This window comes from Phyllostomus discolor, chromosome 1 (assembly GCF_004126475.2).
Source record: "Phyllostomus discolor isolate MPI-MPIP mPhyDis1 chromosome 1, mPhyDis1.pri.v3, whole genome shotgun sequence".
NCBI lineage: Eukaryota > Metazoa > Chordata > Mammalia > Chiroptera > Phyllostomidae > Phyllostomus > Phyllostomus discolor.
Window position 1 is genome coordinate 198,902,387 of NC_040903.2, and position 16,526 is coordinate 198,918,912.

Consider the following 16,526-nt stretch of genomic DNA (forward strand, 5'->3'; position numbering starts at 1 on the left):
GAGCTCCTAGAAAAGGAAAAGAGTTCCATTACTTTCAGTGACTCTGCCCGTCCTTCCATGTTAGAGGATGCTCCAGGCATACATTAAAACACTCGGTTTCAAACACTGGCAGTCAAGCTGGCCGCCCGTGACGCGTGAGCCTGCAGTGCTGCTAAGGACGCAGGCGTGGCCCTCCCATGGTGAGCGTGAGGGAAGCGCGCGGGACGTAAGCGGGCTTGACATCCACAACTCCACTGGATTCTGAACTGTCTCTTCCCTGTCACCAAATCACCAGGTATGTAACCAAAACTTGATTTCTTTATGAAAAATACACCCTCACTCTTCAACAAAAAGTGTACTTTTTACACTGCTAACACAGTGAGGAGACAGTGAGATGTGAGTAAGAGTTCTTAGAAAATACAACTTTGTAAGTAAAATGTGAATTATCAAATTCAACAATCATTTGGAGCAATGACATGTACTTTTCTAATCAATAAATTATCTTCCCCCACAAGAAAATCCAATTAGTGAAAATCTTACATTTAATGTTTCAGCCAGTTTAAACACACACACACGCACGGCTCTGACCATCATAGCTGACTGGAATATAAACAAATACCACGGCAGGGGTAGAGAAATAAAGCTCAATAATGTGTTTACATGACTAGTGGTGTGAGGATGGGCTATCATAAGTTGTGACTGCAAACACAGAGTTTCCCAAATATCTCCAGATAAACTCCAGAGTCTACTGTCCAGAAGGACTATGGCTCCTATGACAAGGAAGCTTTCTCTGAAAAGCTGAGTACTGTGAAAATATTTCAAGACATCTGATGATGATAAACAGAATACTGTACACCAAAGACAGGCTAGTGAAAAAAAGTTCCAGTGTTTGAATTTCTCTTATGGCAACACCTCTACTAGAGAAGGAAATAACTCCATAAGATAGACATATAAATGGCTAAAACTCAATAAGATTGTTTCAAAACTTAAACTAAGAGAATTTTTAAATCCCAAATAATTTCCACCCAAAGAAGTGTTGAAATTGGAGTCATCCTATGGTTAAAAAGCATTGTACAACTAGGAGTATTTATTTTATAAACTAACAGTGTTGTCTTTACTTCCATTTAATGAAGGAAACTAGGTGAAATAACCTGTGCAAGGCCGTTACAACTGGTGACTAAAAGCTTTGAACCACAATTAAGAGTTCTCCCTATTAACTAATGTTTGAGTTATATGAACAGTATGATTCCTGTTTTTAATACTATAGGCAGGAAGCCACTTCCTTGCTGTTCTATGCTGTCCTTGAAGGCATAAAGTGAGATTTCAAGATTAAAACCACATACTTTTTTCCCTACATCTAAAACTGAGTCATCTATGTGTTTTGTATGTGGTTTTGTATTACATACACATGCAACCCTGACTGTAAAGACTTTGAAAGACTCAGAATTTTTATTGTTACCACCACTCACTATATCATTCGTATCTGAATATTTAGTATGTGCCAAGTACTCTTCTGTACACTAGGTATACAGTAGTAAATAAAAAGATAACAATAGATGCTACATGAGAAAAATGTATAAAATACCAAGTATGTTCATGAAAAATGCCAATGGAAACAGAAATCAAACAAAGGAGGAGGATGTAAAACACTGAAGTCACGCTGAAACCTAGCTAGGGCGGCCTAGGCCAGAGTAGAGGAGGAAAAGGAAGGGCGAGAATTGTCCTCGACACTATTCGGAGGAAGAGCGCTCCAGTCAGGGGAGCGGCAAGTGCATCGGCATGAGGCCGGAGCACCCCCGGTGTGTTCCAGGAGCGGCAAGGGGCCCGTGTGGCTGGAGCAGATGAGTGAGGGGCTAACGCAGGAGATGATGCCTGGGCGATAATAGAGGTTGATAAGAACTAATTGATCTGGATTTGCTCCCTTCTCCTCTGTCTAAAAATAAATAAATAACATCTTTAAAAAAATAGAAATAAAAAAAATAAAATCCTTCCACGAATCCTATTTCAATCAATTCCTTCTTTTGTATCTTGAAAATGAAACACAGCAGGATTTGGATATATAATGTGCCTTTCCCACTATCCTATCCCTTCCAGTTTTGGATATTTGATCATGAACAAACTGTAGAGGCAAAATGTTAGTGTGAAGTTTAATAAGTGTGTGGTAATGTCTTACCATAATTTACTCCTTAAATTTCTAGGTGTTTCCTATCTGACTATTAGAACGTTTTCATTAATTCAAGCTTTTGCTTTATCTATCGCATACATGTTTTCTGGTCTACTAGCTTCACCTCACATAAAAAAGAAATAAACCACAGACTGGTAAAAAACAACACTCTCATCCAAAACAGCACTTTAAGAGAGGATAAAGCAGCAAAGAATTCCAAGAATTTTATGCACTATATATAAAATAGAACAAACTCATGCTAACTATTTCTATTAATAGGACTGAGTAGTTCAGTTCTACCCAAAACAACATACTAAGCGATAAGAGAACTCAAGAGTTCAAGATGTCAGCCTCAGTTATAAGTTGACAGGGTCTGCGAGCAATGGAGATGGTATCTGAGCCGCTGTGTCCCAGGGAGGGAACATCCACGATGCGAATCAAGAAGCACAAGGAAAATCGCCACCAGACCGCAACTCTTGCCCAGTTAAGAGGTTAAGCTGGGTTTTAGGGCACAAAACCAACCCGCTGTCTTCTCAGTCTTTTCAGCTCACCAGCATCTGAACAGAGCATCCACAGAGATTCAATCCTTGTCTCCACTCATTAGCTGGGCAGTGACAAGCAGCACACACATCGACTTTCTGGTTTCCTAAGAACCAGCATAAACAGTTAAAATGGGCTCTCCTTTGTAACGAAACAAAGGAGAAAACAAGGATGTGGTTATGAATGCCACTCACTAAGTGAAACAAGGAAGTGGCAGCATTATATTTGCATTTTATGATCCCAAGCAAGCACTTTCCCTCACCTGTTTCCAGTGTAACACCTTCTGTTTGCCTTCCCCTGGACGGCATCTAATCCAGCATCAGAAGACAAACAGGATCTCCCATAAGGCTGAAGGAGCCTTCCTTTCCCTCTGAAAGTAACATTGCTGATTACTTCCTCCGAGAACTATTTCCTGATTAACTCCACACTATGCAGCTTACTTTTTTATTCTAAATCGGCATACAATCCAAGCAGTATTTACCTGGATAGAGTTCTGCAAAGGCCCGTAAGTTCAAAGTGTTAATGTTTCTTCAGCAAAATAGAAAACTACTGAAGGAAAAAATCCATGTTCTGATTTTTTCACACAGAGTTAAGTACCCACAGATAGCTCCAATACTTAAACAGTCAATTTACCCTGAACATGAAACAAGTTTCTAAGATACTGTATTCCTTTACAAAGTATTCAGATGAATCACTCCTTCCTTCCTTCCTTCCTTCCTTCCTTCCTTTTCATCCATCCATCCTTAACACTTGGCAGAGCACCAGCTATGCAAACTCTGGTCGTTCTCCTGCTCAGAAACTGCGAAGGACTCCTCGATGCCTACCAAACTTCTTAGTATTGCATTCAAAACACTTTCTAATACACCCACATTCTGTGTTCTCCCAAACGCTCCTCACACTGTTGCCTACACTATCCTCTCACCAGGGATGCGCTCTACACCACACTCAGCATGCCCCCACCCCCACTTCTACATGTCATTTATTAGGTCTCTATAGTGTGTTGACACTGAGAGGTCCCCATAGATAAAGATTTTCTAGTTTGAATACGTGAATAAAACTTTAGCTCCCATCAGTCATTACTGTCACCAATTCAGTCTAGGAGCAAAATACTGCCTGTAAACATGAAACTGCAGCATCTCACAACACAGTAATGCAGAGTAAGCTCTCAGTTACCGTAAGTAAGCCACACCTGAGGGATGTAAAAAAAAAGTCAACATGCTGTGGATGCACACTAGCTAGGAAGTCTATTTGGGATGTACATGGGTAGAAAAAAAGGAGAGTCAAAGAAGTTTTTAATTCGTTCTGGTTCTCAGTGATGAGAATTAGTTCGGCCAACTGGATCAAGTTCTGAATGCAGGGCCTTGCCTGCATCAGGTGTTCAAAAAAATACCTTCTTAATGAAATGAACTCATGGAGGCATTTCAAGGCAACGAGTGAGATAGCCAACTTGTGGTGCCAGGGCAGGGAAGGGTGCAGAATGGTTGAGAGAGAGGAATGCCTGGATCCTGAGTTCTCCAAGGGCCAGAATCTTAGATCACTATACTGATTGGTTCTGGCTTCCTAGTTGCTGGACAGGTCATTTTCCTCCCCAATGTTTCTGGATGCCCCCAGGTGACCACAATCCATTCTCAGTTTACTGGCTCCTGTCTCAGTGGTGACCTCGCTGCCACTATGTCTGCCTCTCTCTTCTAACACCGCACAGAAGTGAGAGGGACGAGAGACAGAAAGAAGCTAACTTCTGATTCCCTTCTACAATCGAGCATATTCCCTGGGCTGGAGCACAACCTCTCCATATCTCACATGCCACGAACAAGTTTCTTTTTCATAAAATCAGGCATTTTCACCCTAACTAAATTTATTTTTGAGACCAGGTAATATTAATATATATATTGTACAAAACTCTAGAGGCACAAAGGAATACACAGAGAAAGGTAAAGTGAATTAGGTCGCCCTCCCCAGAGACAACATTGTCACTTCTGTTTACCATTACTAACACAAGATTGTCTTCTACTATAAACACAGCCACATTCTGCTTTAGGGCTTGTTTGTTTGGGGAGGCGAACTGATCTGTGACCCAGACAGTCACGTAAAATGTGTCTATGAGAAAACACATCATGAGTCCTAAGAACACAATCTTTTCAGAAGACTGTGGACACAACCTGGGACACAGTATGGCACTGTGAACAGAAAGAACACGGCTTTTGGCACATCACCAACCTGCGTCTGCACACCAGCTCTGAAACGAGGCAGCTTAGGAAAAATTGCTTAACTTGTGAATGTTAGTTTTCTTATCCATAAAATAGAAATAGGCTCTTGATGATTAAATTAAAATATGTTAAATGCTTTATTTTCTCCACGCCTTTAACCTTGTTTTCAACTTTCTTTGTGGAATGTTTTCTTTTATTACATCTGGAATATTTTTATTTTAATGTGCACCAAAATATCTAAAGAACAAAATGAGTAAAAATACCAAGACTTCTAAAAAAGGCTTCTATTCACAGAATTAAAAGTCCTCTAACAATCACCTTTTGTTCTTCTCTTTCCGTTGCATGGTGACACTTTTCAATTCTCCAGTGCCTCAGGAAGTCTCGAAGATACCCGAAGAGGGTGAGCACCCCGTACCCCACATAAGTAAGCACAGCAACCAGCATGGGCGTTTCTTCGAAAGCTTCGTTGAACGGTCTCTTATACAGTCCTCCATTCTGTGTCATGTGTTGGGTCTGAAAGGGAGATTTACAAGGCTTATTTCAACCACACCCAGAAGAAATTTCTACTTAAAAATCTCAGTAGTCATTACAGATTTGTATGAGTTTACCCTCAGAATTCTCATAGTTAAAAAAACACCCACTAAGATTTAAGTAGGGCATATTTTTTTTCAAAAGAAGTAAGTTAATTCAGATGAATAGCAAAAAAGAGAGAAACAGAGGGAGAGGGACTGCCTAAGAACAATGCCTAACTGGCCTCTATTGTTATTTGATTTCATGAAATAGATCCTAAGGCACTATGGCTGGAGAATACGAAATTTCCTTTGTTCTAATAAAGAAAACAAGAACTACCGGAGGAAACACTTTGTAAAGTACATCACTGTCTATCCACTACGCTATACACCTGAAACTAATACAAAATAATGTTGAATGTAAACTGTAATTAGAAAAACTGAAAACATATAAATCAACAAAGAGAAAGTCTATCCTGAAAAGTAGTATGTTAGCTTATAAATGAAGTGATCATAAGTACATTCAACACTGTCTGGTGTGGGTCAGTGGACTGAGTGCTGGCCTTCAGACTGAAAGGTCGAGGGTTCAATTCTCAGTCAGGACACACGCCTGGTTGCAGTCCAGGTCCCCAGCTGGGGGCGTGCAAAAGGCAACAAATTGATGTCTCTCTTGCACATGGATGTTTCTCCCTTCCTTTCCTTCTCTCTAAAAATAAATAAATAAATAAATAATTTAAAAAGTCAATTCCGTTTTAGAATAAAATATTTGTAAATGTTTTACTGATCCATGTTCTAAAAGCCACTCAGCCACTGCACTCCAAATATCAGCATTAGGCCCCTGTCAAAACACATGGTTCATAGCAGTCTTTCTTTTCAACGGTAACACAAATAAATTATGCACAAAAAGTAAAATGCTTATTTTGTGAGTGGTCCAGCATTACATAAAAGTAGAGAGTGAAATCCAACACAAGGGAAAAACTGTTACAATGATCAGTAACTATCACGGAATCATTCTGCCCCCTTCATCTAAGTACCTATTCAAACACTAAGATTATCACTGGCTCATTTATCCTTTGAGGTGCTCAAATATTAAATACAGGTACCAAGTCACTGTACTTTTGATCTAATAACTTAAAACTTTTTACTTTTTGGTCAATTTTGATGGAAACCTTATTTTAGAAAAAAAAACCCACTAGAGCATTTTCTGTGCTAACTTTAATCTTATTTGAAATGAGAGAGCAGTGAGGAGGGCCAGTCAAATTTACCAGGAGCATTATTTCTCAGTTGAGCTCGGTACCAGAGTTAAGGAACATCCCAAAGGAATAAAAGATTCTTGTCCTCTCAGACAACCTGATCAGAGACATGATGTAAACTAGTAAGAACAAATTAGTAAAAATTTACAAAACTATAGAGCTAATATATGTACATACCCCAGGGCTAAATATGTTTTAGAATATTGCATGCTAGTATTAGTTTGGGAAAGCCACTTGAATGCTGCAAGTTAGAACAGTTTGGAAAAAAGTTTTATTTGACAGAAGGGAAAGACATTCAAATAAGCATGATACATGGAATCCATTGGTACTGATTCAATTTGATGGTCTAAAGAACTTAATGAAAACTATCTATAAAACTAGTTTAAGTCTTCATCAATTTCTTCCCCAAAGGCATATGTTCGTGGCAATTTTTAATACTTTTATGCAGAAGGCTGCAATATGTTTAGAAGAGAATAGCTAGAAATGAGCTAGTATCTGTAAATAGAAAATTTAAAAATTAACAATATAATATATAAGCTATTAAGCCGGACAAAATCAAAAGCACTCAAAACATAAGAAAAGTAAACACCGATCATCTCTTTAAAAAAGTTAATCTAAAAATATTTTGCCATATTAGTACCCAATCTCCTGAACTCTGAAAAAGTTCAGGAGATTGGGTACTAATCTCCTGAGTACTGGAGAGACCTGTAAATAGTTTACGAGGGACCTATTACCGAGGGACGAGTAAATAGTTTAAAGTTAGCACTGTTTAAACTATTTTCTCTCAATTGAACATAAAAGTAAAAAGTGAGGCAACTTTCAGGGCTCCTAAATCTAACAAATGTGTGGCAGATTTATATGTCAGGAATGCTGTGGGTGGATCTCTTTAAAAGATATCCTCCTGAATTTGAGACACACCCACACCAGCAGAACCAAGTAAATGCATACAGCTGGTTGGACTGTCTAGGAAGGAGGAAGTTAAACCATTAGTTTGGTTTTAAATACTATGTGATTCTATCACAGCCACATTTAAAATTAAATGCATTTTAAGGAACTGAGATTCAACTATGAAGGAAATTTTGGAATGTGGCCTCAGTCAAAAACACAGGTCACTCTTCCACTTCACTGGATCTGCTGTTGAGTCCATCTAATGTATTCCTGACTCTGTGTGTGTGTGTGTGTGTGTGCGCGTGCGCGCGTGCGCACGCATGTGGTTTCTCTCTCTAAGTTCTCACTGAGTTCATCTACTCTTCTCTTAAGTTCACCAAGCATCCTTACTGCCAGTGTTTGAACTCTGTATCCGGTAGATTGCTTGCTTCCATCTCATTAGTTTTTTCTCTGGAGATTTCTCCTGTTCTTTCATTTGGGGCACGTTTCTTTGTCTCCTCACTATGGCTGCCTCCCTGTGTTTGTTTCTACATATTCGGTAGATCTGCTACATCTCCGAGTCTTGGTAGGGTGGCCTTATATAGTAGGTGTCCTGTGGAGCCCTGTGGCAAAGTGCCCCTGGTCACTTGGGATGGGTGTTCTAGGGGTGTCCCTTGTGTGGGCTGTATGTGCTGTCCTGTTGTAGTTGAGTGCTGACTATTGCTGGCACATCAGTGAGTGGGACTGGCCTTCAGGCTGACTGGCTGTAAAGACGAGCTGGGACAGGCTGCTGTGTGGGCGGTGACCCCACAGAGTGGGGTTCACTTTAGTGGTGCTCTGGTGCCTGCTGGAGCTCTGGTGAAAAAAACAGGTCCCTCGGACCATGCAAGGTCAGAATGGACAAGCCAACTGATAGCACACCTCTGACAGGTGAAAAAGTCTTAGAACTCAGAGAACAGAATTACCTGATCTTCAAGTACTGATGCTAAACGTTATCTCTGACATTATCACTTAATACAACATTCCGTAAGGGGAAGCACCAGGCTCATTTTGTTCCTTACTGCACATCTAGCACTCAGAATGGTATTCATAAACGCTCACAATAGTAAGTACTCAATTATGTTTCCTTTAATTAGTAGTAGTAGTACAGAAAGTAGCTATAGGGTATTTGTTAAATGAATGAAAATGCACATTATGATCTTTGCTCTTTCAACAAGTACCATCATAGAAGGGCTTAGGTAAGTTGCAGTGATTATATAATTAATATTAGGGCTTTTCTAGAACCCAGATCTGACATCATTGAGGTCTCAACTGGACCAGAGATCAGATTCACTCCAAACAAAACATGGGCTACAAGCTCGTACAGTGAATTTCACCATGAAAGAGGGCTCTAAGAAACCCTGTATTCGTTCTAACTTGAGAATCACACTGTCAACAAAGCAATCAAGAAAAATATAAACATATCATTCCTCCCAGATTAAAGAAACAACCTATTCACATTAAGCAGAAAAAAATGTGACACTTTTAGCAGTGCTATTAATCAAGGGTAGATTTAAGAACTCCAGTGAATACCAAGATGTACTTGCTTAAACATCAGTATTATTTTTCAAGAAAATGAAAAAAATAATCAAAGGAAAAAATCTTCTCAGTCAAGATTATAAATTCATCAACATAAAACACATTAGAGGACAAGGGGAAGGCAAAAAAAATCAAACTAAAAAGCCATTTTGTTCACATGCCTGCAGTCTATCCACCATACTTATAAGTAGCTGAAAAGGCACTCCCAACCAAAGCAATAATTGGGTGTGGTACAACAAAAAGACAAACCATACACTAAATGCATGTGCACGAAAATCATCTGGAAGGAGACCCGAGAAACTGGAGTGGGGAGTGGCATGGGGGAAGGAAGCACACTTCCTTATAACCCTCTGAACCAATTTATTTTTCATTTTTAACAAACTGTGTACTACTAAATTTTTGTTAATACATTTATTTTTAAAATGTTTAAACTAAATTTTCTCACTGATTTTATTCACTATTTGGATGAAAACAGAGTAATAAAAGCAACACATACCTCGCATCATAACCTCAGGTCATGTCGGTCTACAGACTCTAGAGAATTCTAATCTACTTGTTCGATCTCAAATGGACGTGACATGCTGATGAGTAAGTACAAGCCTACATTTCAATCTCCCATTTTCCCCCCAGAATTCCAAATTTCTATTTCCACCTGTCTCCTACATAGTTCCATTTAGACATCCTAAATTCAACAAGTCTGAAGCTGAATGTATCTCGCCATCTGAACTCCTCCCTCAATTAAAACCTGATCCTCCTCCCCTCCTGGATTACCTAGCTCGTTGACAGAATCACCATCCAGTCCACCCAGTCTCCCAGGTCTGGGTCATCTTCAGCTCCACCTTCTTTTCTGGCTACTATTTAGAACTAGTAATGAATTTCCATGTCTTAGTTCAAGACTTTCTCATGAGGCACCAGGGAATTTCAAGAAGGCTGGAAATGTTCTACATCTTGAGAAAGCACTGGAGACACTGTATACTTACAGTTAAAAAATCACAGAGTTTTGTACATCTAGTATATTTTATGCACTTAACGGAATGTATGTTACTCCTCAATTTAAAAACACAACTCAGTGCCCCCTCCTTCAGTGGACCCCCTCCTTCCCATCGAGTCTCCCTGCCACCAAGAACCTCCCCCACACTCCAATTATCCTTGCAGTCACACCAAACTCCTTGCCACAGTTTTTCCAAAAAAGAATCCTCCCTTAGAAGGCTAGAACTCTTCTAATAGTGATAAGTCAATGACTAGCATCCAATATTGAATGTTGGTTAGAATATGGAAGTAAACTCCAAAAGCATCTGCTAAAACAGAAAGTAGTGTCCTGGCTCAGTTGGTTAGAGCATCATCCTGGAACACTAAGGCTGTGGTTCAATCCCCAGTCAGGGCACAAACAAGAATCAACCAATGATTGCATAAAGGGGTGGAACAACAAATCAATGTCTGTCTGTCTGTCTCTCTAACCAATAAATAACAATTTAAAAAGAAAAATCAAGAAAGTAGTTACCTCTGAAGATGGAGAAAAGGGGCAGAAGACTGTTGGTGTATTTCAAAACAAGCCTTGTGGAACTGCCTGATGCTTCAAACCAAGTGCTAGGAATTCCCAGGTCCTACAGCACTGGCTATTTTGGCTGTGAATGTGGACTCCTTTCAAGACAAAGAAAGAACGACTCCAAAGGCGATTCAGAGGTTATCAGGGTTCCAGGGGGGACTTGCCTCAGATTCAACAGTTCAGAGACTATGAGTGGCAGCCTGGAGCATGGGGTGTTGGGGGGGGGCAACACATGACCTTCATACTCCAATAGGTCCAGAGGACAGAGCATCAAGCACCAAACCAATAAAGATTATTCTTGAGCCTTAAGATCTCATGGAATTTGCCTAGCTAAATTTTGGACTTGGTTGGGACCTGTGACCCCTTTCTTCCCTCTGATTTCTCCCTTTTGAAATGAAACTGTCTATCTTCTGCCTGTCCCACCATGGAATTTTGGAAGCACATAACTTATACAGTTTCACAGGTTCACAGCTAGACAGGAATTCTGTGTCAGGATGAATTATCTCAAATCTCACTCGTATCAGATTTAGATGATACTTAGATGAGACTCTGGACTTTAGACTTCAGAGTTGATGGCAGAATGAGTTAAGACCTTCCGGGCTGTTGGAATGGAACTAATATATTTTGCATGCAAGAAGGACATGATGTGGGGGAATCCATGGGCAAAACATTACAGGATGAATGTTTGTGTCCTGCCCACTAAACGCATAGGTTGAAGCCCTAACACCCACCTCCCCAAAGTAATGATATTTGAAGGTGGGCTCTTGGGAAGTAATTAGGTTCAGATTAGGTCACGAGGGTGGGCCCTCCTGATATGACTAGGGCCCTTACAAGAAAAATAAGCTGAGCGCTCCACTGAGGAAAGGCCACGTATGCACAGTATGAGAGAGCTGCCATCTGCAAGCCACGAAGACAACCCTATCCAAGAGTCAAATCTGCCAGCACCTTGACCTCGGACTTCCTGGTCTCCAGAACCAGAAGCAATAAATGTCTGCTGTTTAAGCTACCCAGTCTGGTACTCTGTTCCAGAAGCCTGAAGTATGATAGAGGTGAAGACACATAATGCATACAATATACTCTCAACTGGTTGAGGGAAAAATGACTGTGTGCATGTGTACGTGTAAAACGAGAATGGAATGGTAGAGAATTTTCTTCATGGACTATTTGTAAGACAGCTGCAGTTATTATGTATCTTTACCTTTTTTTTTTTAAAGAATCTATTTATTTTTTGACAGAAGGGAAGGGTGGGAGAAACAGAGGGAGAGAAACATCAATGTGTGGTTGCCTCTTGTGTGCCCCCTACTGGGGAGGTGGCCCACAACCCAGGCATGGACCCTGACTGGTAATTGAACTGGTGACCCTTTGGCTTGCAGACTGGTGCACAATCCACTGAGCCACACCAGCCAGGGCCGTAACTTTACCTTTTAATACTTCAGTGTGTATGTCTTAAAAACAAAGACACTCTCTCACATAACAACAGGACAATTGTCAAAATCAGAAAATTGACAGAATATTAATAACTAGCCTGAAGACTTAATTTAAGTTTTACCAATTGCCCTAATTATGTCTTTTTTACAGCAAAAGAAAGTCCTGGATTATGTGTTGCATTCTATCTCTTTCATTTCAGAAAAGAAAAAGAAATAAGTTTTGATTACACTGTAAACTGACTTGGTCAGAATGATCCTGAGCAGAGGTTTCCAGAAGCCCATGAAAGAACACAAAGTAACTATGCAATGATGCAATAATGGGGAAGTAATCATTGGGAAAGAGCATACATTTCCAATATAATATAAAACCACATAAGCATCTTTGTTTAAAGCAAATAAACACATTCCTGCTGAATGTGACAGTAGGATGACAGAACCTGCCCTTTCACCACAGCAGCTGCCCACCTGGTGGACAATTTGGAACACTGTGTTAAAAAAATTAATGTCCAAAACGAACTACCCATTATTCTTCAACAATCAAAGGACTGTACTAGATTTTTCCCACTAAATAAACCCTATTCATTTCCAGTGGTATAGTCTGTTGTTCCTTGAAAGAAGTTCTGCTGAAATGGTCTTTTCTTGGAATTTTACTGCAATGTACTAGCCTCTCCCTACTGCATACCATACATACTAGAAAAAACAGCTCAGAGCTTTGTGCCTGTCACACAAGCTAGTCCGTGCTCTGAACGTATATTTTCAGAAGAGTCCTCTTTTGGGGGCAGGCAAATTTTGAAAAGTAGGGAGCACTTTTTTTTTCTCTTGCCAACAGGATAAACTCCCTAATTTTTGTCAATTAAGTGTCTCCTATACGATGAACTGAAAAGTGCTTCCAAAGCAAGCTGTAAATAAATTTGTATCTTGACATTACCATTTTCCTACTGAAAATCCAAAAGTGGAGACCTACAGTGCACGTGCACTGGGACATTTCAGTTCAGTGGCATCCTGCGCACTCTGTGCAGTGGCGCTCTGCACGAGTATGGCCACTCTCACTTGCCACCCACATCTCCGCAGCACTTTCCTACCCCTAGATAAGCATCACGGTATAACAGATGATGTAACTGTCATCAGATCTGAGTGCCAGTGCAGCTCTGCCTCAGATTCTACACCTTCATCAGAGTTCTCTCCCACCTCTCACATGTTCTGGGCTCCAACACCACGCCTTCCACGCAGCCCCTCCACAGCACTCCACCCAGGCTTTGGAAAGAACATCAACGGGAAGGCAATGCGGTACACATTAATTTTCCTCCTCTGGGAACATGCCCTGATACACAGGGGTGAGCCCCTGGTGGCCAAAGCTGTGCAATATGACCATATTTCCTGGGTCATAACTGGCTGACACAGGGTAAGCACCCATGCCAAAATGAACCCAACAACCCCTCTCATTGGGATTTCAAATTTCAATGGGAGAAGAGTCTGAAGGGCACTGGACCAACATCCCAGAGAAAAGGTCCATAAACTCCTGCCACGAAAGCCCCAGTTACTGTGCTATTTCTTGCATTTCTGACTTTCTGAGGTAGTTGTTCATCAATTCCTCCCTGGTCTTGCTTTTTTTTTTTTTTTTGCATACCTATCATCCTTGCAATACACTACATTTTTGTTTAGCTAGAGTTAGTTTCTGTTGTTATCAATGGAAAGAAATCTAATAGACAGATTCTATGTTAAAATCTCTTAGAACTTCTTTTCTATACTTACTGGATACTTACATGTTAGCACAGCCTGCAAATTTTTAGGGCTTCAGTAGTTTTTTTTAATGGCTCCCAACTTTGTTGATGTTGTGCCTTTGGGACATTGTTTACTATCTTATCTAGGATAAGGGACACCTGGCTCAAAATTATAACTAGGTACTTCCTATATTGAGGGGCATCAGATTCTAATTGCCTACTGTAACTAACCTCTTTTCAGGTTCTCATTAGTGCACATGAAGATAGCACCCCTCCCCCAAAATCAGAACAAATATCTAAGAAAAGGCAACAAAAGACCACAAACCAAAATTCAGACAGTGTCTAACTACAGAGAACATGCTCATAACCATTAAACAAGACTAACTCTTTCATAGTAAGAACAATCAAACAAAAGAAAATATTATATTAACACAAGATGTTAAGAAAATTGACTATTTGGAAAAATAACTCTAGTTAGAGCTTCTTATACCATACTGTGGCAGAAAGCATAACTGATGCTTTAGATTCTCCCTATCTTCCCTTCAGTAAGGGAATCTGTTTTATCTGGGTACACGACCACCCAACCACAAACGACATTTCCCATTCTCTCTTGCCACTGAAGTAGCTTTTGGTGTGAAATTCTGGCCAATAGGAAGTGAACAGAAGTGACTGGTACCAGGACTAGGTTATATCCTTTAAAACAGGAACTGCTTTCCCTCTACTTTTCTTTCCCTCTGTCTGTGGCCTGGAATGTAAATGTGGTTGAAGATTTAGATGCAAATGAAGACAAAATGCAAAAAGACTGCACAGCAACAAAGAACATACCACATAACCTACCTATCTAGAACTATCTGTGTACGTTCAGACTCTACAAAGAGAATTACTTTCTATCTTGTTTGAACAACTTACTCTTTTCCTACCAGAAAGGTGTTTTTCTTGTTAAATTTATTTTTCAATTACAGTTGATATACAATATTATTTAGCTTCAGGTATACGACATAGTAATTAGACCTGTATATACTTTATGAAGTGATTACCCCGATAAGCCCAGTAATCATCTGAAACCGTGCACAGAGTTCACAATAAATATTGCTGACTGTATTCCCTATGCTGCACTTCACATTCCCACGACTGGTTTTATAACTGGCAACCTGTACTCCTCAGTCCCTTCCACCTTTTTTGCCCACCCACCCGACACCCTTCCCATCTGGTGAGGATCAGTTTGTTCTCTGTCTATGAGTTTGTTTCTGTTTTAACAACTTTATTTTTATGTTACTTACGGGAACAAAAACAAAAATAAAAACCCGATATTGAGACGTCTGCTTCCAGGCTGGAGTTAAAAGGCAGAGGCAAGCCATCACTTTCACAGAACTACAGGATGAAACTACAGATTACTCAAAACAAGAAACTGTTTTAAGACACTGAAGTGTTGTTTTCAATGCAAAGCAAAGAGCACGATGAACTAAAATTCCAGAAAGTGAAGAGCCTTTCCTCGGTAAGCAGAAATTTCTAGCCATTTTCTTTCCTGGTGGTATCTGTAGAGTTTGAGCATGGCCTGACTGATCATAATCGGGCTTGCCACAGGCAGAATAAAAACTCCACCAAGACGACGAAAACCCAGTGGGGTTTATGGTAGTTGTACAGATTGGTAAGAGAGACTGAATTCTAGGTGAGCCCCAGACACATGGCCACTTTTTTGCACAGGACATTTACAAAGTGCTGGAGAAGCTGGAAGTCTGGACTAGAAAGGTTACTTGAAATCAACCACAATCTCACAATGTGCAGAAGACAAAGTCATACATACTACAGGGAGGGCCCCCAACAAACACACAATGGATCCCATGCTTGAGACACTATGCTCACTAGAGTGGATGAATCTACCCCAAACTTCAGATCAGCCCCACCCAGCTCAGTCTCTGGTTAGATGGCAGCTTAGCCCCTCACTGTATCTGCCTAAGAGAATAAAATGAGAAAAACAACACTGACTTTAGTCTCTGTAGGTCTTTTATACGTAATGTCCAGCAATCAAAAGCTTCTGCCTTTCCCAGGAGGCAGGGAGGGAATATGAATATGACTGAAAGAGAGAAGGCACAGTGTACAGCAGCCTACCTATTTGCCTCTCATTATTTCAGTATTGCTAGCCTTGGGAAATCTCTCACAACTTGATCTTTCCTTTCTCCCTTTAATTTCACATGCCCAGAAGCGGAGATTCCTTCGATATAACTTTTTAATGTTTCTAAAACTGCAAAAATAATTTTCAGACACCAAAGTCTCTCCTAGGAACCCAGAGCCCCATTGTACCAAGGAGCTCAAAATCACTGTTACAAAAAAAAAATCATGACCATCTCATTCTTTTCACTCATGCAATAAATATTTCATTTCCTTCTATGTCGAGAACTGTTCTCTGTACTTGCTGATACACATAAAAGATAATCCTTGTCTTCAAGAAGTCTGCAGGGGTTTGGGTTTTTTTTTTGTTGTTGTTAAGGAAAGAAAAAGAATACAAGATTGACGCTTTTGTTGTTTTCTTAGTTGAGATATAGTTGACATATAACATTGTATTAGTTTCAGGAGCACAACACATGGTTTGACACTTGTATGCATTGCAAAACGGTGACCACAGAAGTCCAAATAATGTCTGTCACCACAGCTACAAAGTTTTTTCTTTTGATGAGAACTTTCAAGATCCATTCTCCTAGCTACTTTCAATGAACAAACAAGATTTTTGAGATAAA

General features: G+C 40.1%; 1 protein-coding gene across 1 annotated transcript in view; it reads right to left on the minus strand.

Moving 5' to 3' along the window:
- The window catches only part of SPTLC2 (serine palmitoyltransferase long chain base subunit 2), a 100,291-nt gene that overhangs the window by 72,411 nt on the left and 11,354 nt on the right, over positions 1-16,526 (minus strand). Inside the window, exon 2 of the mRNA XM_028507075.2 lies at positions 5,209-5,403. Coding sequence (XP_028362876.1) covers positions 5,209-5,403 — 195 coding nt within the window. The remainder of the gene's footprint in view (positions 1-5,208; positions 5,404-16,526) is intronic.